Raw genomic sequence first — 15,011 nt, 5'->3', positions numbered from 1 at the left:
TGTCTCTCTCACACCTCTACTACCATCATCACATCTCCTTCTCTGGCTCTGACCCTCCTGCCTCCCTCTTATAAGGACCCCTGGGATGACACTGGACCCACCCACATAACCGAGGATAATCGCTCCATCCCAAGCAACATCCTTTACTTAATCTGCGAAGTCCCTCTTGCCATGGAGGTGACAGCCACAGGTTCTGGGGATTGGGGCATGGACATTTTTGGGGCTGTTACTCTGTACTGCCTCATTCTGTGGGAAGGCAGCACGTCCGCCCAGCACTCCAAACAATCCTCGCAAGATTTACCTCGCCATGAACACAGGGCAGCAGGGAGGATTTCAGGGAAAGAGGAACCAGATGGCACTCCAGTCGGGCCCTGAGAAGACCCTAGAGATGGCCCAGGGCATTCAGCTCTGTGGCTGCTGACCAGGGCAGCCAGCGGGTGTCTGTGAACGCTAAGTCACTTGTGACGTGAGTCCTGCTGGTGCCCACAGGGTGGAGGACACAGCTAACCTGCCACACACCTACTCAGAAGTTACCAGATGCCCCAGCTCATACTGCCCACTCCTCCCGAAGTATCCAGTTCAGAAGAAATGATCCCCAGATATAGATGTTAGTGACAAGAAAAGAACCAGCCCTGGAATTAAGAATATATACGCCAAGAAAGTGGGGCAGGGGGAATGTAACAGGGGAAGCATGCACATCAGAAAAAGAATTACCTCTGGAAGCAGAAAAAAATTTCAGACAACATTTCATCTAATCTGGACTATACGTATACCATAATTTATTAATCTATTTTAACAACTATTTATTGAGCACCCACTATGTGCCAGGCACTGTGGAAGAAGTGGTGAACAAAACAGACAAGAATCCCTGCCTCGTAGAACTTACATTCTAGTGAAGGGTGAGGAGGAGCAGACAACAGACACAGTAAAGACATCTCCAGTATATTAGCTGGTGGCAGCTCTTGTCAAGAAAAATAAAGCCGGAAAGAATAGTGAGTCTGAGTGTGGCTGCCATTGTAAACAGTGATCAGAAAAAGCCCGGCCAGGCTTCCCTGGTGGTGCGGTGGTTAAAGAATCCGCCTGCCAGTGCAGGGGACACGGGTTTGAGCCCTGGTTCGGGAAGATCCCACGTGCTGCGGAGCAACTAAGCCCATGCGCCACAACTACTGAGCCTGTGCTCTAGAGCCTGCGAGCCACAACTACTGAGCCCGCATGCCACAACTACTGAAGCCTGTGCATCTAGAGCCCGTGCTCCACAACAAGAGAAGCCACCACAATGAGAAGCCCGCGCACCACAACAAAGAGTAGGCCCTGCTCGCCACAACTAGAGAAAGCCCACGTGCAGCAACGAAGACCCAACGCAGCCAAAAATTTAAAAAAAAAAAAATTCTAGAAGAAAATATGGGCAAAATTTTTATTAAAAAAAAAGAAAAAGCCTGACCTGAGAAGGTGACATCCCAGCAAAGCCCTGAGGTGCTGATGAGGCTGCCAAGGACACAGATGGGGAAGGGGAGGAGGTCCGAGGTGACATTTGAAGACATTTTTAGAAATCAATGATAAACCCTTCTCATCACTTCTTTTCCATATTATACTGGAAGTACTAGTTAATGCAACAAGACAAGAAAAGGAAATAAAAAGTATACAGATTGAGGAGGAAGAAATAACATTGTTTTAGTTTGCAGATGACATAATCATCTATGGAGAAAATCCAAAAGAATTAGCCAAAAAAAAAAAAAAAAGGAAAGAAAAGAAAAAAAAAAACTTCTGGAACTAATAATCAATTATAAGGACTTCCCTGGTGGTCCAGTGGGTAAGATTCTGTGCTCCCAATGCAGGGGGCCCGGGTTCGATCCCTGGTCAGGGAACTAGATCCCGCACGCATGCTGCAACTAAGAGTCCGCATGCCGCAGCTAAGACCTGGCGCAGCCAAAATAAATAAATATTTAAAAATAATAATAATCAGTTATAGCAAGGTTGCAGGATACAAGGTTAATATACAGAAGTCAATTGCTTTCCTATACACTAGCAATGAACTATTAGAATTTGAAATTTAAAACACAATACCATTTACATTAGCACCAAAATAAATAAATAAATACTTAGGTAAAAATCTAACAAAATATGTATAAGATCTATATGAGGAAAACTACAAAACTGTGATGAAAGAAATCAAAGACCTAAATCAATGGCGAGATAGTCCATGTTGATGGATGGGAAGACTCAATATTGTCACGATGTCAGTTTTTCCCAACTTGATCTATAGATTCAATGCAATCCTAATCAATACCCCACCAATCAACTAACTGATTCTTTTCTGGAGAGGCAAAAGACCCAGAATAGCCAGCATAATATTCAAGAAGAATAAACTTGGAAGACTGATAGTATCCAACTTCAAGGCTTACTATAGAGCTACAGCAATCAAGATAGTGTGGTACGGGCAAAAGATTAGACAAAATAGATCAGTGGGGCAGAATAGAGAGCTCAGAAATAGACCCACATAAATGCAGTCAACTGATCTTTGACAAAGATGCAAAGGCAATACAATGGAGCAAAGATGGTCTTTTCAACAAATGGTGCTGGTACAACTGGACATCCACATGCAAAAAATGAATCTAGACCCAGACCTTACACCCTTTACAAAAAATAACTCAAGATCAATCATAGACCTAAATGTAAAACACAAAACTATAAAATTCCTAAAAGATAGCACAGGAGAAAACCTAGATGACCTTGGGTGTGGTGATGACTCTGTGGACACAACACCAAAGGCTGATCCGTGACAGAAAGAACTGATAAGCAGAACTTCATTCAAATGAAAAACTTCTTCTCTGCAAAAGACAATGTCAAAAGAATGAGAAGATAAATCACAGACTAGGAGAAAATATTTGCAAAAGACACATCTGAGAAATGACTGTTATCCAAAATATAGAAAGAACTCTTAAAACTCAACAATAACATGAGTAACCCAACTGAAAAATGGTCAAATGACCTTAATAGACCCCTCACCAGAGATGATATACAGATGGCAAATGAGCACATGAAAAGATGCTCCACGTCCTATGTCATCGGAGAAATGCACATGATAAAACAAAGAGATACCTCTACACACCTATAAGAATGGCCAAAATCCAGACACTGACAAGATCCCTGGTCGCCCCCCACCCCACCCCCGGCCCCCGGGTTGGGCCGGCTCTGACAGCCCCAGGGGGCGGAGGTCCTTCGGGAAAGGAAGCTGGAGCCTGAAGGGTTACCCAGCTCTGATGCTGTTCAACCAAAAAGGCAACGGCAGGTCTCGGAGCCGAGCAGGTGGTGAGAGCAAAGGGCTCCTGGGGCAGCGATGGGAAAGGGCCCAGGGGAGCGGGAACCCCTTTGAGAACAAGACTGAAGCTAAACCACTGGGAGAAGGCAAACAAATCCCCCTCTTAACCTCAGTGGAGAAAGCGGCCCAGACCTAGCTGGGGGACTACCAAGACGCCCACCCACCAGCCAGCGCCAGTCCCCAAGCTCAGCCCTGTCGCGCTCAGGGAGACCTTTCCCTACACACCCTCACTTGCTTCGTAACTTCTGGAAACTTATTTAGCCTGGGGAACCTGTTTCCCGGTCTGTAAAATGGAGTCACATCACAGCTCCGCCTCCTGGTGCTCCTGTCAAGATTAAGGACAGAATGTGAACAAAGCACCCACCACCCAGCCTCCACCGCCGAGCCCTCGCAAACGGTGCCCGCGAGTGGTGACGAGTTTCTCCAGGACCCGAGACAGGCCTCCGGAGGGAGGAAGCACCAGCTTGCACCACTCCAGGGACGGGACGCAGCATTCTCTCCACCCTCCCTGCCCTGGGGCCCTCCTGGTCCAGGCCACCCCGGGGACCCGCCACCACCTCCCCAGTCCCCCTTAGTCAATTCATCCTCCTCCCCTGCTGGAGCGCCCCCCAACCATGGGCTCCGGCCACCCCGTTCCCTTTAGGGTCCTCTCTGGGGCCTCTGCAAGGCGCCCCCTCTGTCCCAGAGGCTCTCAGCTGCTCCGCCATCCAGACCAGCATCATTGCGTGTGGACCGCTGTGTCTGTGTCCCCCCCCCGACCCCAGAAGGAGCGCTCCCGCGAGAAGCTGCGTCTGTCTTGGTCACACACCTGCCCCGGAGCAGCGCCAGCGCACGCAAAGCGCACAACCGGCAAGGTGGACGGACGACCTGAGGGGAGGGGGTGGACGGGTGGCGGTGGGGCTGTAACCCTTGGCGACCTTCCCCGCCAAAGGGGCGGGGTGCCAGGGGGCGCAGAGGATGCCCCCCGCCCCAGGGGGATCCGCGGCAGCGCCCGATGCGCAAGTCCAGGTAGGCTTCATGGAGGAGGGACCCTAACCCTAACCCTAACCCTAACCCTGGGCTGGGCTGGGCTGGGCTGGGCTGGGTTTGGCGGGAGCCCCGCCCTCGGGATGTTGGAAGGTTCGCGAGTTTGCCGACAGGAAGCGCCGGGACAAGCACGGCTGGAGCCCGAGCAGCAAGACGCGCATCTCCCCGGCCCCCGCCGGCGCGCCGCGCCCTCACGCCTGGTGCGCCACCTCGCGCTGATCCATCCCGACCCCTGCAGGCTCTGTGGCCCCGGGCGATCTACCTAACTTCTCTGTGCTCCAGCGCGCTCCCGAATCTTGTTTTGAATATTATTTTGCTGTCTACATCTTCAAGCTTTTCTTCTCCATTCCTGCCCCCTAATAGCTCCCCTCCAGACTCCCCACCGAGGTGGGGTGGGGCGCCCTCTGTACCCCTCCTCCAGCTCCGCCCTCACACACCGGGCAGCCCCTAGCCCCTTCACAGTGAGTGCCTCCCAGGTCACCAAAGCCAGCACTAGGGGGGCGTCCGTCCTTCCACCCGCCCCCTACTCTGGCCCTCGTCCCTGAAAACCACCCCATATCGCCCCCCATCCCCTACCCCTCCTCCAGAGACTTTTGTAACAACTGCCTGGGGTCCCCCTCCTCCAGTAAATACCCCAGCCCGACCTCTAAGCTGTCGGGGTTGTAAATGCTAACCTGCCCCTCTTGGGCTCCCATAGCCCTTCCTTCCCACGCCCCAGGGCAGAGTCCAGGCTCCCCCATCCCCCCACCTCCCAAGTAAGAGCATCCCTCACCCTTGCAGGCCCTCAGGTCCCCGGATCTCAAACCCGAAAGTGCACCAACGCAGACCCCCAGGACCTACCGCCTGTTTTCTAAGCTCCCTGGGTGAATCTTCCCCCATCTGCCACAGAGTCCCCTCCCCCAGGAAGTTCACCCTCAAGCCGGCACAGAATCCTCCTCCTCGTGCCCTCTCCCTACACACCAGCTCCAGGAAGAGGGGGCGCTCAGGGAGGACGGAGCAGAAGCTGGTCGCAGGGCTTGGGCCGGCCTCTGAGCTTCGGGTGGAACAGGTTTCAAGCCACAGCCAGTCCCTCAGGCCCTGCAGTGGTTAGAGAAATCTCGCCCGGGATCCCCAGGGTTTCCCTGGACCCTGGGCCACAGAGGCAGGAGATCCGAGGTGGGGAGGTGGAGGGGTCCACAGGTCCTCAGGGAGGCTCGGCACAGCCTGGGGGCACCCGCAGCCCTCCCTGCCAAGAGGAGGGGGAAGCCCCAGAGAACTGGCCCTGAGGCCCCCGCAAGCTGTGGAAAACCGGACCTAGGGGGTGTCTGCCTGGCACCTCCTCTCCATCCCGTGGCTCCGACCCCACCAAAGCCCCTTCCATCCCTCTGCGGCCCTGTCCCACCACCCAGGGCCTCTGGACCCCACCTGCAGTCTGCCCCTCGAGGCCTGCTGCCCTGCCAGGGGGAGCCCAGGTGGACTCGAGTGAAGGGCGGGCCTCCAGGCGCACTCAGCGCTGTACAAACTTGTATCCTGGGATTTTTCCACACAAAACACGTCTCCCAGGGAAGCAACCGGTCTGATGAGCTCGCTGGGCGTGCGGGCGTTCCCACCCCGCCCTCCCGGTGCCCCGGCAGTCCTGTCCCACACTGAGGCCCCGACGGCAGTGCTGGGCCCGGGATGCAGCCCAGGACTCCTCAGCCGGCAGCGGAGGCCTCTGGGATGAACCCGGGGGCCGGCAGTATCTGGACCACCAGCAGGGTAGGTCGCCCACTGTGCACATCCCCTGAGCCGGGAGACTCCACCCCAGGGTTCACCTTGTCCTTTCCGGGGACCCTCCCCTCCTTCTCTCACCCCCCACGCTGACCTCTGACTCCCACCCCCAGTCCCCTCCCCAGCACTGACCTCACCCCTAGGGCTGCCTTCTGACCCCGACCCCGCCTCGCCCCCAGGCCACTGCCCCCAGCCACCATTCCCACCTGGGCTCACGTCCCCTGCCTTCAGGGGGCCAGGGCCCAGGGTCAGGGCCTCCCATGGGAGGGAAGGCCTGTGAGGGTGGCCCCAGGGCGACTTTTCCAGGGGAACCCAGGAGGTACATGAGGCCACTCAGCCCGCACCCCTCCAGCCCCCCTGGGCTCAGCCCCAACTCAGTCCGCCAGGGGCCTGTCCTGGATCCAAGCCAGGCCTGCACGGGAGGCCTTGGAGCCTGCTGGTCCCGCTGGCGGTGGCGCTCCAGGGAGACCTTCCTGGGCCGAGCGCTGCTAAGCCTGGCCCTCCCGCTCCCACCTCTGACTGCTGGGCCTCCCCCCCACACACAACTCCGACCCCTCAAAGTCCCTGCTCGCCTGCACTCCCGGGTTCTCCCCGGTGCACGCCAGATCCTGCGCCCCCAGCCAGGGCAGGAGGGCCCCTCTGAGTCAACCCCCTGGGGCAGCCCCGCCTGCCCCTGCTGAGCTGAGCCTTGACTCATGGGTTGGGAGAGGCCTCCCACCTCCACAGCCTGGGGGGGCGGGATCCCGGGAGGGCTAGCCAGCCCTTTGGAGGCCTCTGCAGAGGCGGGGGGCTGGGGGCACTTCCGGAGTCTGCAGGATGGAGGTCTGGAGGGTCATGAGCCTGGGGTGGGCCCGTCTCACCTCTTGCTTCTGGGGTCTCTTGGGCACCAAGGACCAGGACGAGGGCCCCATAGAGCCCCCTTCCACCCTAAAGCTCCACTCCAAGCCTTTTATCCTCAACTCTGTCCCTTAACACTTGACCCCTGCTAGGCCTCACTCCAACCTCACTGCTGCGGTGCCTGGTCCTTGGAGTGACCTGGAGCCCCGAGCTCCCCAGGGAGGGGGAGCCCCCGCCCTCAGACTCCCCGAGCTGGCCTCCCTCCGCCCTTCCCTAATGCTCAGAACAGTAAGCCCAAAGGACCGGCTGTGGCCTATCCCAAAGGACAGGCTGGGAACAAAGAAGGGCCCGGACCCCTTCTGCCCTGTCCTGGGATGGGCAGAAGGAGGGGGAACGCGCAGGGCCTGTTCTTCCGCCCAAATTCCACCTTAAGCGGGCGGTAGCCCCTCCCTCCCACCTGGCCCAGGTGTCCCCGCCCCTAGCTGAGCTCAGGGCTGGGCGGCGGCAGTCTCCGGGCCAGCCCTGGGCGAGGCCAGCGGGGAGGGGACTTCGGGGACAGGGCCGCGCCGGAAGAGACAGCGGAGACGAATCGGGCTGGAGGTGGCGACTGGGCCCAGGCCAGGCAGACCCGGCGCCCGCGCCCGCCGCCATGCAGGACGGTAACTTCCTGCTGTCGGCCCTGCAGCCCGAGATGGGTGTGTACTCCCTGGCGCTGCCCTTGGACCTGCAGCTGGACCGCCGGGGCACTGAAGGGCCGGAGGCCGAGAGGCTGCGTGCAGCTCGCGTCCAGGAGCAGGTCCGCGCTCGCCTCCTGCAGCTGGGTCAGCAGCCTTGGCAGAACGGGCCGGCCCAGCCCGACGGGGTGGCCGAGGCGGCCAGAGGTAGGCAGACGCTGGCCGGGTGCCCACGGTAGGTGGCGGGTGGAGGTGGCCCCGGCGGGCATGGTGGTGTGAGGGCCAGAGGCCGCGGTGGGGCCACTCCGGATTCAGCTCCCTGACTCACTCAGGCCCGCCTTGAGTCACCGCCCTACCCCTCCAGGCGTGGGAGAAGCCAGAGGTGAGGCCTCCACCTCCTGGCAGGGACCCCGGGGGTCCTCCCTGCGAGCCGGGTTGGGCCTCACCTGCCCACTGGGCCCTGAGCCTCCCGCCCCCCCAGGTGGGGCACGGGAGAAGTGGCACGTGGCCGGCCGGGTCCGTCTCTGTCGGCAAACCCGGAACGCACATGCGTGCGGTCCCACATCCCACGGGCTCACACACGGTCTCAGAGACACGCAGACACACACGTCACTCCTCTGGAGACACAAACACAGAGACACGGATGCCCAGACTCTAGCGTCCACCCCCCATGCCCCACGGGAATGAGCAGACAGAAAGGTGAGGGGCGGGGTCTGGGACTCCTGGAGGAGAGCCACGGCCTGTCTGGGCCAGGGTCTCCCTGCGGAATTGCGGGGGGGGGGCCCTGCTGGGGTGACCCGGATACTCTCCATGAGAGCAGCGGGTGGGGGAATGCCCCTCAGGGCCAGGCAGCCCCCTGTGTAGGAACCCCAGTTCGTGCATGGGGCACGTGCACGGGTGTACGTGTGTGTGTGCGTGTGCATGAGTGTGTGCAGCAAGTTCAGGGCACTTCTAGAAATGCCATTTCCTCCCTTGCCAGGCTGCAGCAACAGGGACCAAGGTTAGATAGTAAGAGGAGCCTCCAGGATGTCAGGGGCCAAGACCCCGCTTCACAGTGGCTCGCGTGATCTCCAGAGAGCCCTTCCCAGTACTGGCCGCCAGCTGCTGGTCGGGGGATAAGCGGGTCAGCCAGCACAGGGGCCGCCAGGGCTGCCTGGATTCCTGCGTCCTCCCCTACCCGGGCCTCAGCCTTGCTGGTGGCCAAGTTGGGTGCCCAGGGGTCATGGGGTAGACGAGGGAGCAGGGAGGGGTTAATTACCACCCTGGCTACCCTGGCAATTAGGGGAAAGAGGATTATAATTTGGGGGTGGGGGTAAGGCCCCCAGGCTCGGGGCCGTATCCCCCCAAGGCTGAGCCTCACTAGCATCAAAGGGTTAATAGCCCCTGCCCAGAAGCCTCATTAACCAGGGCCTGTCTGGGGAGCATGCTGGGTGGGGGAGTCCCCCCAGACCTAACTGAGGCAGAGGTTGGGGGAGGGTCCCAGGCGCCCCCTTCCCTTCACCCTCACCCTGAATCCCTTCAGCCAAGTCACTCTACCCTGGCCTTTGGGGGATGGGACTCTTCCCCCTCCAGGTGTGGCCACAGCAGGGACTCTAGCAGAGGCAGCCCACCCCAGGAACACCCTCCCCATCCAAAGACCCCGCCCTTGGCATTGCCCAGGTGATGCCACCCCAGTCCGTTCCCACTGCTCTGCCTTGGTTTGACCTTTGCCCAACTCTTCTCCGGGCGTTCTCAGCTCTTCCTATACACCCGATCAACCACACCGCGCCACCTGTCATCCACACATTCATTCAGTTGTCTCTTCAGCATCCACCCGTCCCTCCATCCTCCCGGCTTAGACACCCCTTCACACACCAGTCAGTCTGTTCATCCAACCACCCATCCTTCCGATGGTCCAACCCGCCCTCCCCCCATCTCTCCACCCTCCGCCCTCCATCCACCTGCCCGTCTGTCCACTCGCCATGCAGGCGGGCTGGCGCCGGTGCCCCCGGTTTGTGTGTGGCTACGGGTGGGTGTGGCTCGGCCAGGTGGGTCAGGGGACTGCGCCTCAGGGCACTGGTCCAGGGAGACTGTGTGTCCAACAGCACAGGATGGGCTCCTGGGAGGTCAGTGTGGCTTCCTGGGGGGGGTGGCCAGGCGTTGTGCCCTGGCAGGGATCGGGGAGCTGAGGAAGGAGGCCCTGGCACACTCCCCAGGTAGCCGGGAGGTCAGCAGCGTGAGCACATCCGTCCCCCGCTGAGGGGCACAGCTGGAAGGGACGAGGGCTGTGGGAGGGATGACAAGGCAACGGCAGGGACCAGAAGCCAAGGCACCTGCCCCAGAGTCCACTGACCTCCCCACCAGGGCTCAGGGCAGGAGGGGAGGCAGGAGGCCAGTGCCTTGCCATCAGCCCAGCCAGGCTGCACTGTCCCTTCCACAGGCGCGTGCCGGGCTCAGTACCACACCTTGCAGGCCGGTTTCAGCTCCCGCTCCCAGGGCCGGAGCAGGGACACCTCGGTGAGTGACAGCCCGGAGCCCCGTGAGGGAGGTTCTGGGGGCTCTGGGGGCTCCAGCGTCAGGAAGCCCAGCGCCCCTCACTGCCCTCCCCTCCCTGCCCCACAGACCTTCCGGCCCATCGCCAGGCCCGCCTGCAACCCTGTCTCCTGGTCCTCCCGCTCGGCCGTGGACCTGAGCTCCGGTCGAAGGCTGAGCTCAGCCCAGAGCGGAGGCAGTGCCCTTGGGGCCGCAGGGTATAGGGGTGCCCGGCCCGCCGCGCCCCCACCCACCCGGCCCATGTCCTTCCACGAGCGTGGCAGGGTGGGGAGCTGGGCGGATCACGACACCTTGTCCCTGCACTCGCTCAGGCTGGGGGCCGGGGACCCGGATGAATGCTACAGAGTGGCGGAGGAGCAGCTGCAGCCGGCGGCCACCTCCACCTACAGGGCCTTTGCCTCTGAGCGCCAGGCCGGCTCCAGCTGTGGCGGGGCTGGGGGCCTGGACTGGCCGGAGGCTGCCGAGGGGCCGCCCAGCCGGACCATCCGTGCCCCCGCCATGCGGACCCTGCAGCGGTTCCAGAGCGGCCACCGCAGCCGTGTGGGGGCTGGGGGAGTGCCAGGGGGCGTCCTGGAGCCCGTGATCCAGGCGCCACCTGTGCGCAGCCTCAGCCTCAGCCTGGGCGACTCGGGCCACCTGCCGGACATGCGTGGGCTGGACAGCTACGGTGGCCACCGCACTGTGCAGAGGCTCAGCAGCGGGTGAGCTGGGCCTGGCTCGGGGAGGGGGCTTCTGCCATGACCCTGGTCTGTCCCCAGGCTCAGCCTGACCCGTCTCTTGTCTCTGCAGCTTTGATGACATTGACCTGCCCTCGGCAGTCAAGTACCTCATGGCCTCAGATCCCAACCTGCAGGTGCTGGGAGCAGCCTACATTCAGCACAAGTGCTACAGCGACACAGCAGCCAAGAAGCAGGTGACCGCCCCTGCTTACCACCCTCATGGGCCCCCCTTCACTCACTGTCCTCTGGTCCCTGACCACCCCTCACTGATCCCCAAGCTGCCTGGGCAGACCCCACCTGCCCAGAGCCTCCTCAGCAGAGGAGGGGCAGGAGGGACTGACTTGCACAAATCTGAATACACCTACACACACCTGCGTACATCTCCATACACCTGCATGTGGATGCACACGTCTCTATATACCTGCACACACCTGCACACCTTTGCACACATTTGCATGCATCTGCACACCTCTGCACACATCTCCATACACCTGCATGAGTATGCACACATCTCTATACACCTGCACGCTTCTGCACACATTTGCACACATCTGCACACACCTGCGTACATCTCCATACACCTGTATGTGTATGCACACGTCTCTATATACCTGCACATACCTGCACACACTTGCACACATTTGCATGTTTCTGCACACCTCTGCACACACCTGCACACATCTCCATACACCTGCATATGTACTCACACATCCGTATACACCTGCATACGTTTGCACATACCTATGTAGCGTGCGCACCCATGCTAACACCCGTGTGGCTATGCCCACAGGCCCGCAGCCTGCAGGCGGTGGCTAGGCTGGTGAAGCTCTTCAACCACGCCAACCAGGAGGTGCAGCGCCACGCCACGGGCGCCATGCGCAACCTTGTCTACGACAACGCGGACAACAAGCTGGCCCTGGTGGAGGAGAACGGCATCTTCGAGCTGCTGCGGACGCTGCGCGAGCAGGACGACGAGCTGCGCAAGAACGTCACAGGTGGCCCTGCTCCCCGCCCGCCGCTCTGCCGCCCTTCCCTCGGTCCCCACGGCCATCCCTGGGGCACGTCTCTGGAGCTGGACTCCAGCCCCAGGCCCCGCGTCCCCGAGCGTCCTCCTCTCTGCGCCATTGCAGCCCCGTGACCCTACACGTCACACTCGGGCTCTCCCCAGCGAGGCTCGAAGTGCCAGGCGGGGCCCTGGGAGAGGTTAGGGGCCTCCGCCCTGCCATCCCCGGGAGAGGCGGAGGGGCTGGAGGGCCGTCCCTGACCACGGCCTTGGCCCGCCTGCCACAGGGATCCTGTGGAACCTGTCCTCCAGTGACCACCTGAAGGACCGCCTGGCCCGAGACACGCTGGAGCAGCTCACAGACCTGGTGCTGAGCCCCTTCTCAGGGGCCGGGGGAACGCCCCTCACCCAGCAGAACGCCTCCGAAGCGGAGATCTTCTACAATGCCACAGGCTTTCTCAGGTGCGACGGGCAGCAGGCAGGGGAGGCCCAGGGAAGGGGCGTTAGGATCTGAGATCTGAATGACAAGGCGGGGCCACGGGGGGGGCTGGCGCTGGGAGAAGTGGACGGCGAGGCAGAGGCGCTGACGCAAGAGTGGAACGGGCCGCCAGGTGTGGCCCCCGGCCACATGTCAACAGACTGGGGGCTCCAGGCTCAGATTTCTTTCAATCAGGGATTTGTCTGATATTTATAACCTCCCCGGAGCCCCGGACACTTTGAGAAGTGGATGGGGGATGGGCAGGCACACGGAGGTGCCGAGGGGCAGAGCCCAGCTCGGGGGAGGCGGGGATTGGTGCTCAGGACCTCAGCCTTGGGTGGGTCCCTGTGGGGTGGGCTCTGCCTGCGGTCCCAACGGGGGTCTCTGATCTGCCTCCATCCAAAGGAACCTCAGCTCGGCCTCCCAGGCCACTCGCCAGAAGATGCGTGAGTGCCACGGGCTGGTGGACTCCCTGGTCACCTATATCAACCACGCCCTGGACGCGGGCAAGTGCGAGGACAAGGTGAGGGTCAGCCAGTGCCCCGGGGCCCGCGGGGCTCCAGCCTGCTCTGACCGAGGTCCGCCCTCTGTCCACAGAGCGTGGAGAACGCCGTGTGCGTGCTCAGGAACCTGTCCTACCGCCTGTACGACGAGATGCCACCGTCGGCCCTGCAGCGGCTGGAGGGCCGAGGCCGCCGGGATGCGGCAGGGGCGCCGCCAGGCGAGGCAGTGGGCTGCTTCACGCCACAGAGCCGGCGGCTCCGAGAGGTGGGTGCGGGCCTGGGCAGGCGGGCGGGCGGAAGCAGGGATCCCGGGTGACCTCGGCTGACCCTCCACGCCCTCCTGCCCAGCTGCCCCTCACGACCGACGCGCTCACCTTCGCCGAGGTGTCTAAGGACCCCAAAGGCCTGGAGTGGCTGTGGAGCCCCCAGGTCGTGGCGCTGTACAACCGGCTGCTACAGCGCTGTGAGCTCAACCGGCACACGACGGAAGCGGCTGCCGGGGCACTGCAGAACATCACCGCAGGCGACCGCAGGGTGAGGTGGCCTGGGACCACACCTGGCCACGCGCTGGGGACGCGAGGCACTGGGGACGCAAGGGGTGGACGGGGGATAGGAGCCTGCTCTCCCGGACTTCACGGTGCATCGGGGGGCCAGAACTTCAGAGCGAGAGAGGAAGGCAGGCAGGATGCGGCTGGAGGAGGCCACCTCCGGCCCCCGGGGCTGCACTGAGTTTCAGGAAGGTGCCGGGAGGGTTGGGCCAGGAGGGAGCAGACCCGGGGCCTCCACGGGGCGCCAGCACCCATTCTCACCAGCCCCTTTCCCGCCGGCAGTGGGCAGGCGTGCTGAGCCGGCTGGCTCTGGAGCAGGAGCGCATCCTGAACCCGCTGCTGGACCGAGTTCGGACCGCTGACCACCACCAGCTGCGCTCACTGACCGGCCTCATCCGAAACCTGGCTCGGAACGCCAGGAACAAGGACGAGCTGTGTGAGTCCAGCCGCCCGAAGCCCGGGCTCTGCCTCCCCGGGGCTGGGCGCACGCCGGGACGCGTCTGCACTGCTCCTCTGGCCGGCTTCTGGGAAGCCAGAGCTGGTGGGCAGACAGGCGCACCAGCTCCCTGGGGGAGCAGGGGATGGCCGGTGCCAAGGGGGCGGGGCAGGGGGCGGGCAACGGAGACTGACCGCCCCGACCTCCTGGCAGCCACCAAGGTGGTGAGTCACCTGATTGAGAAGCTGCCTGGCAGCCTGGGCGAAAACTCGCCCCCGGCCGACGTGCTGGTGAACATCATAGCCGTCCTCAACAACCTGGTGGTGTCCAGTCCCGTGGCCGCCCGAGACCTGCTCTACTTCGAAGGGCTCCGCAAGCTGTTCTTCATCAAGAATAAGCGGGACAGGTCAGGGCCCGAGCCCCGTGCCCACCCTTCCCCCCCAGCTTGCCCTGCCTTCTGGCCAAGCCTGTCACCCCACTGACCCCTGCCCCCTACCCCCCCAGCCCTGACAATGAGAAGTCCTCCCGGGCAGCCGCCAGCCTCTTGGCCAACCTGTGGCAGTACAACAAGCTCCACCGAGACTTCCGGGCGGTATGTTCCCGCGGTCCAGGGCAGGCGGGGCTGTGCGTGTGGGACGTGGGCCCAGGACGGCAGGGAAGGACACGGAAACCCATGTGGCCCAGGGCACCCATAAGACCAGGGGCCCGCTCCCAGCACACCCGGGGGGACGGGATGTGGAGCAGCAGCGCCCTGACCCCAGGCCCCTCTCCACCGCAGAAGGGCTACCGAAAGGAAGACTTCCTGGGCCCGTAGGCGAAGCCTTCCTTGAAGGAGCGTGCGATGTGACCCACCTCCGAGGGAAGGGCTCAGCTCAGGGCTGCTCGCCAGCCAGCCTGGAGGACAGGGTCGATGATGGCCCAGGGGCTCTCGCTGGAGCCCCGTCCACATGCAACCTGAAGGCCTGGGCCACGGGGGAGGGGACAGGGGCTTGCGGCTGGGGAATCGGCTTCTGCAGGGCAGGGGGTGGGGCAGGGCTTGAGGCTGCTCTGATGCGTGGGGTGGTGGCCAGGTCACACTGGCAGAGGTGGCACTGGCTGCGGCCCAGCAGCGCCTCGGGACAGCCAGCAATGGGAATAAAGGTGGCCGTGAACTCAGCAGCCACGGGCCCTCATGCTTCTCTGGTTGG

General features: G+C 61.7%; 1 protein-coding gene across 3 annotated transcripts; it reads left to right on the top strand.

Moving 5' to 3' along the window:
• Nucleotides 1-7,474: 7,474 nt before the first annotated feature.
• On the top strand, nt 7,475-14,796 carry PKP3 (plakophilin 3). 3 transcript variants are annotated; one of them, XM_061203944.1, is made up of 13 exons: nt 7,475-7,812; nt 10,025-10,101; nt 10,207-10,838; nt 10,927-11,050; nt 11,647-11,851; nt 12,147-12,321; nt 12,743-12,860; nt 12,935-13,105; nt 13,234-13,374; nt 13,671-13,824; nt 14,038-14,230; nt 14,329-14,416; nt 14,603-14,796. In XM_061203944.1, exons 1-13 carry the CDS (start codon nt 7,581-7,583, stop codon nt 14,636-14,638), a joined length of 2,346 nt encoding a protein of 781 aa, XP_061059927.1. In that variant the 5' UTR covers nt 7,475-7,580; the 3' UTR covers nt 14,639-14,796. The 3 variants fall into 3 exon arrangements, with proteins under 3 accessions (XP_061059927.1, XP_061059926.1, XP_061059928.1); XM_061203943.1 differs by having other exon boundaries at nt 13,189-13,374; XM_061203945.1 differs by lacking the exon at nt 7,475-7,812 and adding an exon at nt 8,286-8,304 and having other exon boundaries at nt 13,189-13,374.
• Nucleotides 14,797-15,011: the final 215 nt, after the last annotated feature.

Source organism: Eubalaena glacialis, chromosome 10, assembly GCF_028564815.1.
Source record: "Eubalaena glacialis isolate mEubGla1 chromosome 10, mEubGla1.1.hap2.+ XY, whole genome shotgun sequence".
Classification (NCBI taxonomy): domain Eukaryota; kingdom Metazoa; phylum Chordata; class Mammalia; order Artiodactyla; family Balaenidae; genus Eubalaena; species Eubalaena glacialis.
This window is presented reverse-complemented; position numbering and strand designations above follow the sequence as displayed.

Excerpts from the sequence above, each read along its gene's own strand:
- PKP3 (XM_061203943.1), top strand. The coding sequence starts at position 7,581 with ATGCAGGACGGTAACTTCCTGCTGTCGGCCCTGCAGCCCGAGATGGGT. Across the intron at positions 7,813-10,024 it reads GGTGGCCGAGGCGGCCAGAG|GCGCGTGCCGGGCTCAGTAC; the intron begins GTAGGCAGACGC and ends TCCCTTCCACAG. Across the intron at positions 13,375-13,670 it reads TCACCGCAGGCGACCGCAGG|TGGGCAGGCGTGCTGAGCCG; the intron begins GTGAGGTGGCCT and ends TCCCGCCGGCAG.